The sequence below is a fragment of the Erythrolamprus reginae genome, chromosome 8 (genome assembly GCF_031021105.1).
Source record: "Erythrolamprus reginae isolate rEryReg1 chromosome 8, rEryReg1.hap1, whole genome shotgun sequence".
NCBI lineage: Eukaryota > Metazoa > Chordata > Lepidosauria > Squamata > Dipsadidae > Erythrolamprus > Erythrolamprus reginae.
The window spans coordinates 10634645-10651496 of NC_091957.1; the positions used below are offsets into that span (position 1 = coordinate 10634645).

Consider the following 16852-nt stretch of genomic DNA (forward strand, 5'->3'; position numbering starts at 1 on the left):
CGTAGTAGGACCGCTGAACCCGGCAGTACTACAAAGGGGGACCGGAGAGGCGGTTGCACCGGGGTTTTGGTTTTTTTTGTTTTTGCAAGGGCCGGGCCCGGGCACCATGCGCGCGGCGGCGACGGCGGGCACCGCTTTGCAAGGGCTCTTCGCGGTCTACAAGCCGCCGGGCGTGCACTGGAGGTCGGTCAAGGCCACGGTGGAGCGCTACCTGCTTAAGGGTGAGAACCCCTTCTGTCCCTTCCCCAGGCCGGGGGTTGCTGCTGCTACCTCCCCCGTCCAGCCCCCCCCCCCCAACGGGGCAGATCCTGCAAAGCGCGGCGCCCGCGGGCCCCTCGCCTCCCCTTGGCGCTTTTCCAAGCGGGGAGCGACATAGGATAGGGATAGAGTAAGGTAGGGTAGGATAGGAATAGAATAGAGTACGGTACGGTAAGGTAGGCATAGGGTAGGATAGGGGCAGGGGAGGGATAGGGTAGGATAGGGATAGGGTATGGTGGGATAGGTATGGAGTAGGGTAGGGTTGGGTAGGATAGGAATAGAGTGGGGTAGGATAGGGTAGGGTGGGATAGGGATAGTGTAGGGTAGGGTAGAATGGGGTAGGGTACAATAGGGGTAGGGTAAGATAGGGGTAGGGATAGGGTAGGGTATGGCAGGGTAGGCATAGGATAGGGTAGGTAGGAATAGGGTAGGATAGGGGGAGGGGAGGGATAGAGTTGAGTTGAGTAGAACAGAACAGAACCAAATTCTTTATTGGCCAAGTGTGATTGGACACACAAGGAATTTGTCATTGGTGCAGATGCTCTCAGTGTACATAAAACAAAACAAACATTTCCCAAGGCTCTGCTGCATGTTCCTCCAGCTGCTAGATGTGAACACACACACACAAACAGCATGCTAGATAAGGCACCCGCACAGGATTTCTAGCTTTGGAGGGAGGGGCTGCACTGGAGAGCCCCAAAGCAGCCCTGCTTTAGGTCAGGAAGCCTGCTAGATAGGAGAACTCTTTCTAGCTCAGGATTGAAACGAGGGCTCTTTGGTGCTCTCTCAGCTTGTTTTTCTTGTGGACGTTTCATTACCCTACTAGGTAACATTGTCAGTGCTAGAAGGAGGAGGGATTTGGAGGAGGAGGGAGGGAGGGGAAGGAGGACTGTGGGGTCCTTGGTGCTCTCTGAGCTTGGTGGATTCCTTGCAGACGTTTCATGGCCCAACTAGGGAGTATCATGAGTGCTAGTGCTAGAGTCTACAGAGAGGGGCGGCATACAAATCTAATAAATAATAATAAATCTAATAAATAATAGAATTAGTCAGGCCCCACAGAGTCGGCCTCCTCTAGGTCCCGTCAGCCAAACTATGCCGGCTAGCGGAGCTGGTGGGGAGGGCCTCCTTTACTTGGAGTTAGATTGTGTTGTTTAAGTGTTCCCTTTATTTTTTTGAGCAGTATATAAACATGCAATGTAATATACTATATGTATAGATAAAGAAGCCTATAAGTTTGAATGAATGAATGAATGAATGAATGAATGAATGAATGAAAAAATAGTTTGGGCAATGAAAAGTCTGCAACAAGAGGCAAATTCAAGAGAGCACCAAAATATGCCCTTTCTCAGATGTTGAGAACATCTGGAGGGCTCTAAAGGAGCAAGAATGGATGTCTGTAAATGGTATCAGGAAAGCTTTGGCCAGCCAGATTGACCAGGCCCTTCCTTCCTAAGAGGCATTTAACAAAAATGGATCGCGTTTCCAGAAAAAAATTGCTTTTCTCAAAATTGTATTTTCTCAAATGCAAATTCCTGACGGCTTGAATCGGAAGAAAGTTCTGAACAATTCAGATATTGTAGACATCTTGGGAAGGAAAAAAACCACATTTTGTTTTCTGCTTTCAGACTTAAACTCCTTAACGCCTCCAGAACCACGTCAACAAATATGCTTTCAGCCCACCGTGTCCGAAAACGAAACTGGGAAGGAATTGACCCTGACGATTAGCCAGGTTCCCATGCTGGCTGACCATCCTCTAGGTAAGATGTTGTGAAGAGAGAATTTTTGTAGGAATCGAGATCCAGACCAGAAAAGGCGTGGAGAAGCCTCCGTGCGGCCTCTCTAGGAATCTCCTGAGAGGAAACAGGGCCAGAAAAGGCGTGGAGAAGCCTCCGTGGGGCCTCTCTAGGAATCTCCTGAGAGGAAACAGGGCCAGAAAAAGCAGGGAGAAGCCTCCGTGGGGCCTCTCTAGGAATCTCCTGAGAGGAAACAGGGCCAGAAAAGGCGGGGAGAAGCCTCCGTGGGGCCTCTCTGGGAATCTCCTGGGAGGAAACAGGGCTGGAAAAGGTGGGGCGAAGCCTCCAGGGGGCCTCTCTAGAAATCTGGGAGGAAACAGGCCTCCACCCTCTCTGTTTCCCCAATCGCACGCATTATTTGCTTTTACATTGATTCCTATGGGAAAAATTGCTGCTTCTTATAAACTTTTCTACTTAAGAACCTGGTCATGGAACAAATTAAGTTAGTAAGTAAAGGTTCCACTGTACAAGTTTGGGCACTTCAAAAAAAAAATTCTTTAAAAAAAGATAATTTTTTAAAATTAAAAATTACATTCTTTTTAAAAAAAATGTTTTTTGGGTTTTCTGCATAGTTTCAGGACCGGTTTTCACAGAGTTAAAAATCGGAGTGGGCAGTACTCTGGATATGCAGTCTTCAGGAGTTTTTGGTAAGTAAAAGAACTTCTAGGTATTAAAATTCCCCCCGGAGGGAAGGGCTCAATCAAACTTACACTAGCCAGTTTTTAAGTGGGATATCAACCGAGCCCGAATATTCTCCTGCAATTGGCTTCTGTTAACCTGTTAGGAAGCTTCGTTGGATTGTAATTTTAGCTTTTCCTATCTGGGGCTTAACCAGAATTTTTCTAGGTTAGCGAATTTACCAATTTTGCACAGTCTTTTTTTGGGTTAGGGAGTACTTTGAATGTCCAGTACTCTGCGCTATTCTTCCTGCCCGGATTAATTTAAAGCCAATTTGATTTGGGCCGCTAGTACTTATTGCTAGGAAGTACAGTGGTATCTCTACCTAAGAACGCCTCTACTTACGAACTTTTCTAGATAAGAACCGGGTGTTCAAGAATTTTTTTGCCTCTTCTCAAGAACCATTTTCCACTTACGAACCCAAGCCTCCGAAACTGTAACTGGAAAAGGCAGGGAGTAGCCTCCGTGGGGCTACACTGGGAATTTCCTGGGAGGAAACAGGGTTGGAAAAGGTGGGGAGAAGACTCTGTGGGGCCTCTCTAGGAATCTCCTGGGAGGAAACAGGGCCGGAATAGGCAGCGAGAAGACTCTGTGGGGCCTCTCTAGGAATCTCCTGGGAGGAAACGGCTGGAAAAGGCAGGGAGAAGCCTCCGTGGGGCCTCTATAGGAATCTCCTGGGAGGAAACGGGGCCTCCACCCTCCCTGTGGTTTCCCCAATCGCACACATTATTTGCTTTTACATTGATTCCTATGGGAAAAATTGCTTCTTCTTACAAACGTTTCTACTTAAGAACCTGGCCACGGAACGAATTAAGTTTGTAAGTAGACGTGCCACTGTAATGGGATTTTTAATTCTCAGTTGTTTGCCTTCTGCCTTTTACTCCGCCAGTGCTCGGCGTCGGTTATGGCACCAAGTTGGTCAGAGACTGGCACAACGCACATCTTACCAAGGTAAGCTGTCCCCTCTGTTTCTGATGCTTAGGGTTAGAGTGAGGATGTGAGCTGTGGTAGCGCAGTGGTTAGAATCCAGCATCGGCTCAAGGTTGATTCAGCCGTCCGTCCTTCCAAGGTGGATCAAATGAGGACCCAGATTGTTGGGGGCAAGAGGCTGACTCTGTAAACCACTTGGAGAGGGCTGTAAAGCACTGTGAAGCGGTATGTAAGTCTAACTGCTATCTATCTATCCATCCATCCATCCATCCATCCATCCATTTATGTTTCTAGTTATCTTTATCTATATATCGTTATCTTTATCATCTATCAATCTCTTTATATCTATCATCTATCTCGTTATCTCTATATTGTTCTATCCAGCCTATCTAATATTCATATTGTTATCAGCTATCTCTATATCATCTATATATTATCTATATTTCTAATCTATATCTATACAGTATTTATATCATCTTTATATCATTATCTAATTATCTTTATCTGGTTATCTTGATATATTGTTATCTTTATCATCCATCAATTTCTTTATATCTATCATCTATATCATTATCTCTATATTCTATCAATCTATCTCATCTTTATATTGTTATCTCTATCATCTATCTCTATATCTATCGTCTATATTATATTTATATTTATCATCTGTATCTAGCTGGTTATCTTTATATTGTATCTTTATCTTTATCTTTTTATCATTGTTATCTATCTATCTATCTATCTATCTATCTATCTATCTATCTATCATCTTCCTCCTTTCCTCCCTCCCTCCCTATCAACCAATCTACCTACTTATTTATCTAATATCTACTTATCTATCACCTGTCTATCTACGGTATCTACCATATCTCTCTACCATATCTATCCATTTGTCTGTCTGTCTATCTATCTATCATCCATCCATCTACCCACCCAACTAGGTAACATCACCAGTCCTAGAGGGGAATGGGGTTTCCTCTGTGTTTATATACAAGCACAATTTCTGGCCAAAACAAGAGGTTGGGCTGTTTGTTTTTTTCTTAGGCTGACGTTCTGCCTTTGCAACCTGCAAAGTGTAATATCAGGGTGTTTTCCTTTTCAAAGGCATACACTGTGAACGGGTTGTTTGGCAAAGCCACCGACGATTTCTCAGACACAGGCAAATTGATTGAGAAGAGCACGTTCGGTAAGTGACATGTCCGGGAGACTTCAGGTGACACTCGCTACAATTGGTGACGTTTCAAGATTGGGGACTTTTTTTGAATTGCATTGAGAGAAAACGGAAAGGGAAACATCTTTTTTGGGGGGTAGGGGATAAAATTTTCTTTATTTTTTCTCCAACATACAGTAAAAGCAACATAAGTAGTAAAAATAAAACACAGAATCAGTGCCTAAAATAATAATAAGTATTTTTTGGGATACGTTAAACATTCAGAGGGGGAAAAAAGCTAATAATGCTTTTAATATACAGTGATCCCTCGTTTTTCACGGGGGATGCGTTCCAAGACCAGCCATGAAAAACGAATTTCCGTGAAGTAAAGATATTTTTTAATGTATTTAATGAGTATTTGGACTTTTAAAACCCACCCTTTGCATTAAACAGTCATTCTATAATGTTTCTCAGCTGGAACTACAAGTGATATCGTATCAGTTTCTTTAATAGAGTACAGTAGTACTGTAGAAGAATTTTATAAATTTTTAATGGATTTAAATTTTTTAATGGATTTAATGGATTTAGGCCCCTTTTGAAAACCCGTGAAATAGCGAATCCATGAGACATATTTCATCGACAGATAGCAATATTATAAAATCTATTCCCTTTTTCTATCTATAATAAAACACAAACATCTTAACTCAATATCTAATTTAATCCTTTCATCTCTGTGTTAATATCCATTGCTGCCACCAATCCTTATTTCGTCATCTGCATCTTTAGTAAATTAAAATTAAATCATCATGTATTCCTTCAAAAGTAACTAAGATATATACAGACTTGCTGTGCACTCGCCCATATTTTAGTATGTCTATTTTAACTGATGTATTGTCCTTATTTTTTTTGTACTGTCTTTCGTATTGTCTTAGGTATTTATAAATGTAAATAAAATTTATATTAAACAAAAAAAGTAATCAAGAAAATTAGTTTCCAACCATTCATAAAACTTTCCCCAGATCTTTATAGGGGGAAAGGGAAATTTAACACTGCTTTTTTCCCCTCTACTTCTTTGGAGATCATGTCACGCGAGAGAAGCTGGAACGGATGGTTTCGGTGATCCAGGGATCCAACCACAAGGCTTTACTGCAGTGAGTATCAAAATCACGGCAACCAGTGTTTGAAAGCGCACCACGCCTATGGCAGGGTGTGGAAGGGGACTGCCCGAAGTGAGGGGCATTCAAGGATCTTTCAAAAAAGGAGAATATTTGCAGCTCAGGGTTGAAACGAGGAGCCCTCAATGCTCTTTGAGCGTGGTGGTTTTCTTGCGGATGTTTCACGGCCCATCTAGGTAACGTCATCAGTGCTAGAAGGAGTGAGATTGGGAGGAGGAGGACAACTGTGCCGTCCTTGGTGCTCTCTGAGCTTGGTGGTTTTCATACAGACGTTTCACGACCCTTCTAGATAACATCATCAGTGCTAGCATTGATGTTACCTGCTTGGGGTAATTTATTTATTTTATTTTATTTATTTAATTGGACTTGTATGCCGCCTCTCTCCGTGGACTCGGGGCGGCTCACAATGTATACCAAAATACATAACAATAGTTTGTCCAATTAATATACTAAAACAATTCTTAATTTCTTTTTTTAAAAAATATTTTTTTATTATTTTTCAAAGGACAAACAAAAACAAACAGCATTCAACATTCAAGGAGCTACCATTGCTCCGCTTGTCGTAGAAGTCTAACTAGTACAGAAAAGAAAAAAAGCCTAACTGTAATCAGATCAATACAGAAATATAACACTCTATGTTCTTATTAAATTTAACTCTATATTCTTTATATTAATTCATTTTCTTATCTATAAAATATCAAATACTTATTCAAAAAATGAAATATAAAAAAAATAACACTTCTAAATTTATCATATTGTAAAAATACTCTATGTTTATATTGTTTTTAAACTATTACATTCTATCTATTAGCCTTCAGGCTAATGTTCAAATAATTATAAATTCTTACTTATTTAATTTTTAGAACTATTTTTAAAATTCCACCATTTATATGGCAGGACTAGACATGATGACAACACGTTTGAATAACCAAGTTGAAACAGAATTTTATAAAATATGGGATGAAGTATATAAACAATTCTTAATTTCTAATTTAAAACACTCATTCACATTCATACAGTAATGATGCTAACAACAATGAACGTAAAACAAGCAAGCTGAGAAAGGATCCAGATTGGATGTGTGTATGTGCTGCCCCGAGTCTTCGGAGAGGGGCGGCATACAAATCGAATGAATGAATGAATGAATGAATGTCTCTAAAATCTCCTTTCTGCTGTCCGGATTGTTAAAACGCCGCCCTGAGTTGCCGTGAGAAGGGTGGCATAGAAATCTAATAAATGAATGAATGAATAAATAAACAAAACTAAATATTGTATTTTTCGAAGTATAAGACGCACCTTAGTTTTGTGGGAGGAAAATAGGAAAAAGAATCTGCCTACCAGGTATTTCATCTGGCTAGCGTCCTTAGTCTGGTCAGTTTCAGCACATTATTTTATCCCCTGGTTAGGGATTTTAAAAAAAAAACGTATTCAGAGAGAGCAACAATGAAAGAGCTTGCAAGCTAGTAAGAGCTGGGAACATTATTAGCACTTGGAAAGAAAAATTTGGAGCAAGTAGAGCAATGGAAAAAACCTGCAGAGACTTAGGGCTTGGAAAATATTCTTTGCAGAGAGTAACAATGAAAGAGTTTGTAAGCCGGTAAGAGCTGGGAACATTGTTAGCACCTGGTTAGGGCTGGAAAGAAACTCACTCGGAGCAAGTTAGAGCAATGAAAAAAACCCCTGCAAAGACTTATGGCTTGGAAAATATTCCTCGCAGAGAGTAACGATGAAAGAGCCTGCAAGGTAAAAGCTGGGAAGATTGTTAGCAGCTACTTAGGGCTGGAAAGAAACTTATTCAGAGCAAATTAGAGCAATGAAAAAAAAAACCCTGCAAAGTCTTATGGCTTGGAAAACATTCTTAGCAGAGAGAAACAATGAAAGAGCCTGCAAGGTAAGAGCTGGGAAGATTGCTAGCAGCTAGTTAGGGCTGAAAAAAGTATAAGATGCACCCAAATTATCATCCTATTTTAACGAAAAGGGTGTGTCTTATACTCCAAAAATATGGCAAACCCACTGAGAGTAGCTTTCCAAACTGAAGGCTTGCGGTGTGGTGGACTATTGGGGGAATTTCTTAAAGAAAGAACCTATATTGTGGCACACCCATTTTTAGACCACTTCAATCTCCCAGCCACTCGGTAGTTCTTGATTTATGACCCTAACTGAGCCAGGGAATTAAAGGCTGTAAGCCACTGCAGTCGTGCGCAACGAGGCTTCACGGGACCCGATTGGAAGGCGCCGCCGTTTGGTCCACAGCGGTCGTTGAGCGAATGAACGCCAGCAGTCGTAGAGCGAAGACATTTCTGGGCCAGGAAAGAAGGAACAGAACACCGGAAAGGGGCAAAAAGCTGTTAAGAATCGGAGCGTGGGGTGGTTGCAAACAGCCATCCAGGTGAACCGGTTGATAAGGGCTCAAAATGCATATCCATATACCCGCGTAAAGTTCGTAACTCTGAAAAAGAGCTCTGACGTAACTTCCAATGCTTGTTAAATGACCAGTCGTAAGTCAAAGACTCCCCTGTCTCTCTGCTGTTGTGAGTGCTCCTCAGCTACCTCTGGTAATGATAGATTCTGAGGAGGATGAGCCAGGACCATCTTGGTACCTGGGCCAGGGGGGTTGCCAGCTGATGCAGAGAGTGAGAGTGAGGGAGAAATAATAGACCTGGAGGAACCCGAGGAACCACTAGAGGGCGCAAATAAATCAATGGGGGTTTGGTCCCAATCGGAGGATGAAGAAGGCATTAGAGTGGATGAGCCACTCTTAGATGCTAGATACAGGAGATTTCTGAGAAGGCAAGAGGATGTCTGGATATACACTGCTCAAAAAAATAAAGGGAACACTTAAACAACAGAATGTAACTCCAAGTAAATCAAACTTAGGCCAAAGTTTGACACCTTTCCCAAAACCTAATTTGATTATTTCGCCACAGAGAAAAAATACTCCCTGAACGGTTTAACAAACCGCTTTCTGTTTAATGCTGAGTTTCCTAATAAAGAGTGTGATTTAAATAGGGTGTCCAGCAAACCTGGAAAACAGGGAAATCGGCAGTTTGGGAAATATCAGGGAATTCGTGGGGGGGGAAAGGGAATAAATCAGTGGGGGAAACCCAAACTGTATTAAAACATTTAAAAGTCAGAGAAAAATCATGTAAAAAAAACACAACAATGGATCGCGCTGCCTGGCAGAGTCAAGCAAAAATGAGCATAACTGTGGCAACAACTTGCTTCCTCAGCTACCGATATTTCTCCACGGCTTAGCCGTTTGGTATGACGTCATCTACAACCGCGGCCTTATCTAGATTGCAAATTACAGGAAAATGTCAAGGAAATATCAGGGGATTTCAAAATGCTTTCCCCTCTGGACACCCTGTTAAAGCTGAAAATAGTAGGGTTTAGTCGGTGGTTCCGATCCGAAAGCCCGGGAACAGAACATCCGCAGAAGGGGGTTGGCCTGGCGAGATGACACTTGAGGCTCTTACCAACCTCTGTCTGTTTTCTTCGCAGGCCGCCCCCGTCCCTCGGCTTCCTCCAGCGGCGTCTCTACTGCCCGCCCAAAGAGAACGAGGAGACCGAAAGCTCCGAGCCGCTGTGCTTCAGCAAGAGCCCCGCCAATCCCCGACAGTGGACCATACGGCGATCCATGGGCAGCGACCACCAGCAGCCTCTCTGGCGGGCCATGTTGGTCAGCCTGAGTCTGGCGCTCGTCCTCCTCTGGTGCTATTTGCGGCCCGAGACTGAGGTGGATCGGCGGGCCGAAGAATTCTTGCAATTCCTGCAGAATATGCCCCAGCAGGAAGAACTGCCACCTTCCGTCCCTTCGACAGAAAACGAGAAGAAACCTTAACTAGGACACGGGGGATCGGGGGATCGGGAAGCTGTGCCGTTTTGCGTCGTCCAGGGATGGGCACGGATTCGCTATCCCGCTTGGCCCGGTTACTTGCAGGGCCGAAGAGGAAAACGATAGAGAGATAGTTGATAAAAAGAGTTAAGGACAGTTTCGGAAAACGGCTCTTAAATCTAAAATAAAATGAACTAAAATGAATTCACAGTGACGGCTGGGAATTGAAGTGGTCTATCTCCTGCGTGGCTGAATTTTTCATATATTTTCTTTTTAGAAAACCACCAGTGAAAAGGAGATTTATTTATTTATTCATTCGTTTGTTCGACTTACAGGGTACGTTCCAAAAGTAATGCAATTATTATTTTTTAAAAGTAATTTATTGAACAGATTTGTACAAACACTTAAAATTTTTCAAAGTACTGTCCTTGGGCCTCTACACATTTTTTCCAACGACTCTGCCATGACCAGTATGTGCCCTGGAAGGCGTCTTCGGGGACCTCTTGCAAGGTCTTCATCACAGCTGATTGGATCTCTTCTATGGATGAAAAACGTGCCTTGCGACATGGTACGAGTCCGCAAGTTCCTGGCCAAACACCAGGTGCCAATGCTGCCCCCCCCCCCCCACAATAGTCCTGACATCGCCCCAGCAGACTTCTTTTTGTTCCCAGTCCTGAAAGGAACCAGTTTTTCATCCATAGAAGAGATCCAATCAGCCATGATGACGACCTTGCAAGAGGCCTTCCAGGGCACGTAACGGTCATGGCAGAGTCGCTGGAAAAAATGTGCAGAAGCCCAAGGACAGTACTTTGAAGAATTTTAAGTGTTTGTGCAAATCTGTTCAATAAATTACTTTTTTAAAAATTGCATTACTTTTGGAACTCACCTTGTATATGGGACTCAGGGCAGCTTACAACAATATACAAGGGTTGTCCAGAAAGTAATGCACCACATTTTTTTTCTTCAACAATTATTTATTGAACACAATGAAACTTACACACAAGAAAGAATGATGTTTCTTCTACACTCCCTATTTTTCCATGTAATCTCCATCCCGTTCTATGGCCTTCCTCCAGTGAGACACAGTACCTGTCGGTACCACTTCTTGTTCTGGTCACAAAGCCATTTCTACACTGCAAATCACCTCTTTGTTATTCTCAAAATGTCTTCTGCGATTAACCGTACTTGTGCCGACTGCAGATTCTCCATAACTGTACACAAAGGTTTGTGAATGTTCCCAACAGTTTCTTTCTCCAGTGAGAAATTCAATGACACACTACTTGTAACGTACATCACTTACAGACGCTGTTTCAAAATATTGCTGCAGCTACACTCTGTCTGAAGAAACGCAAAATTTACACATGCACTCCCGACCATTCAAATAATGTATATCTAAAGTTTCGCATTCCTACTATTACTGAAGGCTGAGGGAAAAAAATGCGGTGCGTTAACTTTCTGGGCGACCCTCGTAAAAATACAAATTACAATAATAAAAGGAAATCAAATAGAAATATGAAAACAATAAAACCCCAATTATAAAACCCCAACAAAACAATCCCGTCAACCCACATGCATGCCATTCAAACAGGTGTAAATATTCACATAGTACAGTGATCCCCCGGGTATCGCGATCCTGATCATTGCGAACGGGCTAAATTGCGATTTTTCAACCCAGAAGTCATAACACCATCTGCGCATGCGCGCCCTTTTTTTTATGGCCACGCATGCGTAGATGGTGCCGGGCAGATCAGCTGCTGGGCGGCTTCCCTGGGTCTTCCCCCTCTTGCTGGCGGGAGGGCGAGCGGCGGGCATCAGCGAGGAATTTCCCCACCGGCCACGCAAACTCCTCGCTGCCGCTCGCCCGCCCTTCGCCCGCCCACGCCGTTCGCTCCCCCTCTTGCTGGCGGGAGGGCGAGAAGCCCTCCCCAGCACCCGCTCGCCCGCCCTTCGCCGCTCACCCGCCCTTCGCCCGGCCACCCGCCCTTCGCTCGCTGCTCGCCCGGCCACCCGGGTTCGGGGGGGTGCTGGCAAGCCGCCCATGCCGGCGGCGACATTTTAAAACAGCCGCGCGGCTTTCCAATGAGTCCCGAAGACAAACGTCAAACTTCCGCGTTTGTCTTCGGGACTCATTGGAAAGCCGCGCGGCTGTTTTAAAACGTCGCCGCCGGCATGGGCGGCTTCCTAGCAGCCCCCGGACCCCCAACCCGGGTTTGGGGGGCTGCTAGGAAGCCGCCCATGCCGCCGGCGACGTTTTAAAACAGCCGTGCGGCTTTCCAATGAGTCCCCTTCCCAGGAACCCCAATCTTCGGCTCCTCGCTAGCGCTGCGGAAGTAAAAACACCATCTGCGCATGCGCAGATGGTGTTTTTACTTCCGCAGCGCTACTTCGCGAAAACCCGATCATTGCTAGGGGTCCTGGAACGGAACCCTCGCAATGATCGGGGGATCACTGTATATTCAGATTGGTTTCCCCAAATTGCAAAATTGTCTCAGTTTGGGAGATGAAGGGTTAAAAAGCATCATTTATTGCGGTTATTTTTTGGATGTGTGTGTGCGGTTTTAGAGCATGAGTGGCTTTCTCAGCATGTAGCATCAATAAAATATTCCTATGTTCGAACTGATTCGCGTAGTCTTGTAAAATGGGAGGGAAACAACAGGGCCAGGTTGTTAATGTATGCACAGAGTATTCCTTGTTTACCAAGGTTGTGCACACAGAAAGGTTTACTAAGAGTAGTTATGAGTAGTTATTATTAACTTATGTCAATGTAAGTTAAAGTTAACTTTGAAAAGTGGCACATTCCGATAAAAGTCCATATACATAAGTCACAATAACAATCCAAATAATATCAAAATACAAAGTCTTCTTACCAGTTAATAATAACAGAATTGGAAGGGACCTTGGAGGTCTTCTAGTCCAACCCCCTGCTTAGGCAGGAAACCCTACACTACTTCAGACAGATGGTTATCCAACATCTGCTTAAAAACTTTCAGTGTTGAAGCATTCACAACTTCTGGAGGCAAGCTGTTCCACTGATCAACCATTCTAACTATCAGGAAATTTCTCCTTAGTTCTAAGTTACTTCTCTCCTTGTTTAGTTTCCACCCTTCTTGTTCTACCCTCAGGTACTTTGGAAAATAATTTGACTCCCTCTTCTTTGTGGCAACCCCTGAGATAGTGGAAGGCTGCTATCATGTCTCCCCTGGTCCTTCTTTTCATTAAACTAGACATGTCCAGTTCCTGCAACCGCTCTTTTGGGGAGAAAAATTGGGAAAAGAATTGCTTATTCATCTGGCTGGCATCCTTAGTCTAGTCAGCTTCAGTACATTATTTTATCCCCTGGTTTGGGCTTTATAAAAACTTTATTTGGAGAGAGTAAAAATGAAAGAGCTTGCAAGCCAGTAAGAGCTGGGAATATCGCTAGCACCTGGTTGGGGCTGGAAAGAAAATTCGGAGCAAGTTAGAGCAATGAAAAAAACCCTGCAAAGATTTAGGGCTTGGAAAACATTCTTTGCAGAGAGTAACAATGAAAGAATCTGCAAGGTAAGAGCTGGGAAGATCGTTAGAATGTTTTATTTAGTGTATTTTTTACTAAAATGTTCTGAGCCGCCCTGAGTCCACGGAGAGGGGCGGCATATAAGCCCAATAAATATGTAAATAAATAAATAGGGCTGGGAGAAAAAAAACTTCAAAAAAGCTACATTCAAAGTATAAGATACACCTGAATTTTCAGCCTCTTTTAGGGAGGAAAAAGGTGCATCTTATATAGTGATACCTCGTCTTACAAACCCCTCATCATACAAACTTTTTGAGATACTTTTCTGGGGTTTAAGATTTTTTTGCCTCTTCTTAAAAACTATTTTCACCTTACAAACCCACCGCCGCCGCTGGGATGCTCCGCCTCCGGACTTCCATTGCCCGTGAAGTGCCCGTTTTTGCGCTGCTGGGATACCCCTGAGGCTCCCCTCCATGGGAAACCCTACCTCCGGACTTCCGTGTTTCTGTGATGCTGCAGGGGAATCCCAGCAGGGGAATCCCAGCATTGCAAAAACGAGTGCTTCGCTGGCAACGAAAGTCCGGAGGTGGGGTTTCCCAGTGAGGGGAGCCTCAGTGAAATCGCAGCATCGCAAAAACACAGAGGTCCGGAGGTGGGGTTTTGAGGACTTTGCTGTTTTTCGATGCTGCGATTTCACTGATGCTCCCTTCGCTGGGAAACCCCACCTCCGGACTCCCGTTGCCAGCGAAGCACTCGTTTTTGCAATGCTGGTTTTCCCCTGCTTGGATTCCCCTGTAGCATCGCAAAAACACGGAAGTCCGAAGGTGGGGTTTCCCATGGAGGGGAGCCTCGGTGGAATCCCAGCAGCACAAAAACGGGTGCTTCGGCTGGCAAAAGGGGTGAGTTTTGGGCTTGCACGCATTAATCGCTTTTCCATTGATTCCTATGGGAAACATTGTTTCGTCTTACAAACTTTTCACCTTAAGAACCTCGTCCCGGAACCAATTAAGTTTGTAAGACAAGGTATCACTGTACTCCCAAAAATACGTTGCAGCGTCTCGGAATTGATGATTGTCCCAGCATCCCTGAATCACTACAGTGATTCACTGAACAAAACTGGCGGAAAAAGTTGCACAAATGGGGAAAACCCGCTTTAACGAATTTCTCACTTAGCAACATAAAAAATGTTGGGCTGCATTGTGGTCGTAACACCGAGGATTTCCTGCAGGCCTTGATAGTCTTCGGAGTCTTTGGAGAAGAGTGACATAGAAGCCCAATTAATAAATAAATAAAAACATTGTTGTAAAAAATGGATGTCAATCTCGCTTCTAGGACTGACCTGTTCCCAAATAATGATGCTTCTGGTTTTTTTTTTATCCCTTTCCAGGTGGGCTAATCTGGACCTGAAAACACAAGATTCCTATGAGCTGGCGGTCAAAGGCCAGATTCGACCCATGGGCAAAAGCCCCCCTTTAATCACGGCAGTGCGATGCCTCCGTTTTGAACCCCCTGAATTCCAACTGGGTAGGCTCTTCTCTCTTAGTGGGTGTGATGGCTTAGAGGGGGGAGGCTGTGAGTTCGATCCTAGGCAGAGATTTTTCTCTCTGGGGAAAAGGAGTATGCGAAAATTGTGGAAATCATTAATCTCCAATTTTTAAATAAAACATAGGCACCACTCTATCTTAATCTGAGAGGGAAGGCTATTGTCATCATTTTTAAATGATCCCCATAATCTGGGCAACTGGACCTGAGTGTATACTGGCCAGATGCACAACACCCCCGCATATATGTGCCTGATTCTCACCCCCACCGTGCATTTGTGCATGTCTCTTGTGTATGGCCTGCCTTCCCTGCAGGAGATACAGTGGTACCTCTACCTAAGAACACCTCTACTTATGAACTTTTCTAGATAAGAACTGGGTGTTCGAGATTTTTTTGCCTCTTTCTCAAGAGCCATTTTCCATTTACAAACCCGAGCCTCCAAAACCGTAACCGGAAGAGGCAGGAGAAGCCTCCGTGGGGCCTCTCTAGGAATCTCCCGGGAGGAAACAGGGCTGGAAAAGGCAGGGAGAAGCCTCTGTGGGGCCTCTCTAGGAATGTCCTGGGAGGAAACATGGCCGGAAAAGGCGGGGAGAAACCTCCGTGGGGCCTCTCTAGGAATCTCCCGGGAGGAAACAGGGCTGGAAAAGGCAGGGAGAAGCCTCTGTGGGGCCTCTCTAGGAACCTCCTGGGAGGAAACAGGGCCTCCACCCTCCCTGTGGTTTCCCCAATCCCACACATTATTTGCTTTTACATTGATTCCTATGGGAAAAACTGTTTCTTCTTACAAACTTTTCTACTTAAGAACCTGGTCACCGAACAAATTAAGTTCGTAAGTAGAGGGACCACTGTACTTGAAAATCATCTGGCCGGTGGGAGGCGCATGCACATGCGTGATGGAGCTGAGCTTGGTGACGGCCCACGTACCTGCAGAAAGAGCTCTGCGTGTTATCTGTGGCATGTGTGACATAGGTTCACCATCACAGGTTTAGAATCAATCCATGTTTCTCAACCTTGTTATTTTTTAGCCAGGCCCAATTACTTTAATAAACCGGGTGGGGTGGGATGGAACAGATTTTGTTTTTTTGAAGACACATTCAAGTCTTACAAATTTTACGTTTTGCTGAGCTTCTGGTCTTTCTTTCCTGACTTTTCCTAGAAATTCACTGTTTGCACGAGACCTCGCAGTACCTCCGCAAGATAATTCATGAAATAGGTCTGGAACTGAAGACCACGGCAGTGTGCAGCCAAGTGAGGCGGGTACGGGACGGCGTCTTTGTGCTGGAGGATGCCCTGCTGAGGACGCAGTGGGACCTCCTGAACATCCAGCGGGCAATTTTGCAATCCAAACCAAGAGTAGAAGCTGAAATGCGAATAGCCTTGCGCACCCGAGCGCTAAGGCAGATTGTGAAAGTGACCAGACCTGAGCCAAATCCTGAATCTGATGAGAAGTTTTGCTAGAATTCTCCGAATATTGAAAAAAGCCGTATGAAACATCCCAGAATTCCAATGTTTAGCTTGTATCGGAAAGTGAGAGAGAAAGAAAGAAAGAAGGGAGGGAGGGAAGGAAGGAAAGAAAGAAAAGGAAGGAAAGAATTAAAGAAAGAAAGAAAGAAAGAAAAGGAAGGAAGGAAGGAAACAGGAAAAAGAAAGGAAAGGAAGGAAGGAAAAAGAAAAAAGAAAGGAAAGGAAGATGAGAAAGGGATGGATGGAAGGAAGGAAGGGACACTGCCCACATCCAGCACAGTAAAATTAGTTGTTGTGACTGAAATGGGATACAAAGTGACAGACAGTTACTACAATTGTATATTTTCCAACACCAACCCAATTTCTATTAAAATAAGCTATTTTGCTTCTTCCTAGCACAAAAATAAACATTCTTAGCAGATGTTGCTTACTAAATGGAACTCAAAATGTTTGATCTGCTTTTTTCAATTTATGCTCACGTCTGTGGAACGCAGTGTCTGGATTTTAACGCAAAAACACACCCCTCCTTATTTC

General features: G+C 44.0%; 1 protein-coding gene across 2 annotated transcripts; it reads left to right on the forward strand.

The window, feature by feature from the left end:
- The first annotated feature begins 32 nt into the window (after positions 1-32).
- On the forward strand, positions 33-16759 carry TRUB2 (TruB pseudouridine synthase family member 2). 2 transcript variants are annotated; one of them, XM_070758815.1, is made up of 8 exons: positions 33-221; positions 1884-2015; positions 2624-2698; positions 3619-3680; positions 4764-4845; positions 5888-5960; positions 14700-14836; positions 16011-16759. In XM_070758815.1, the coding sequence occupies exons 1-8, from the start codon at positions 107-109 to the stop codon at positions 16310-16312; spliced, it is 978 nt and encodes a 325-aa protein (XP_070614916.1). In that variant the 5' UTR covers positions 33-106; the 3' UTR covers positions 16313-16759. The 2 variants fall into 2 exon arrangements, with proteins under 2 accessions (XP_070614916.1, XP_070614917.1); XM_070758816.1 differs by lacking the exons at positions 14700-14836; positions 16011-16759 and adding an exon at positions 9486-10029 and having other exon boundaries at positions 37-221.
- The last annotated feature ends 93 nt before the right edge of the window (positions 16760-16852 follow it).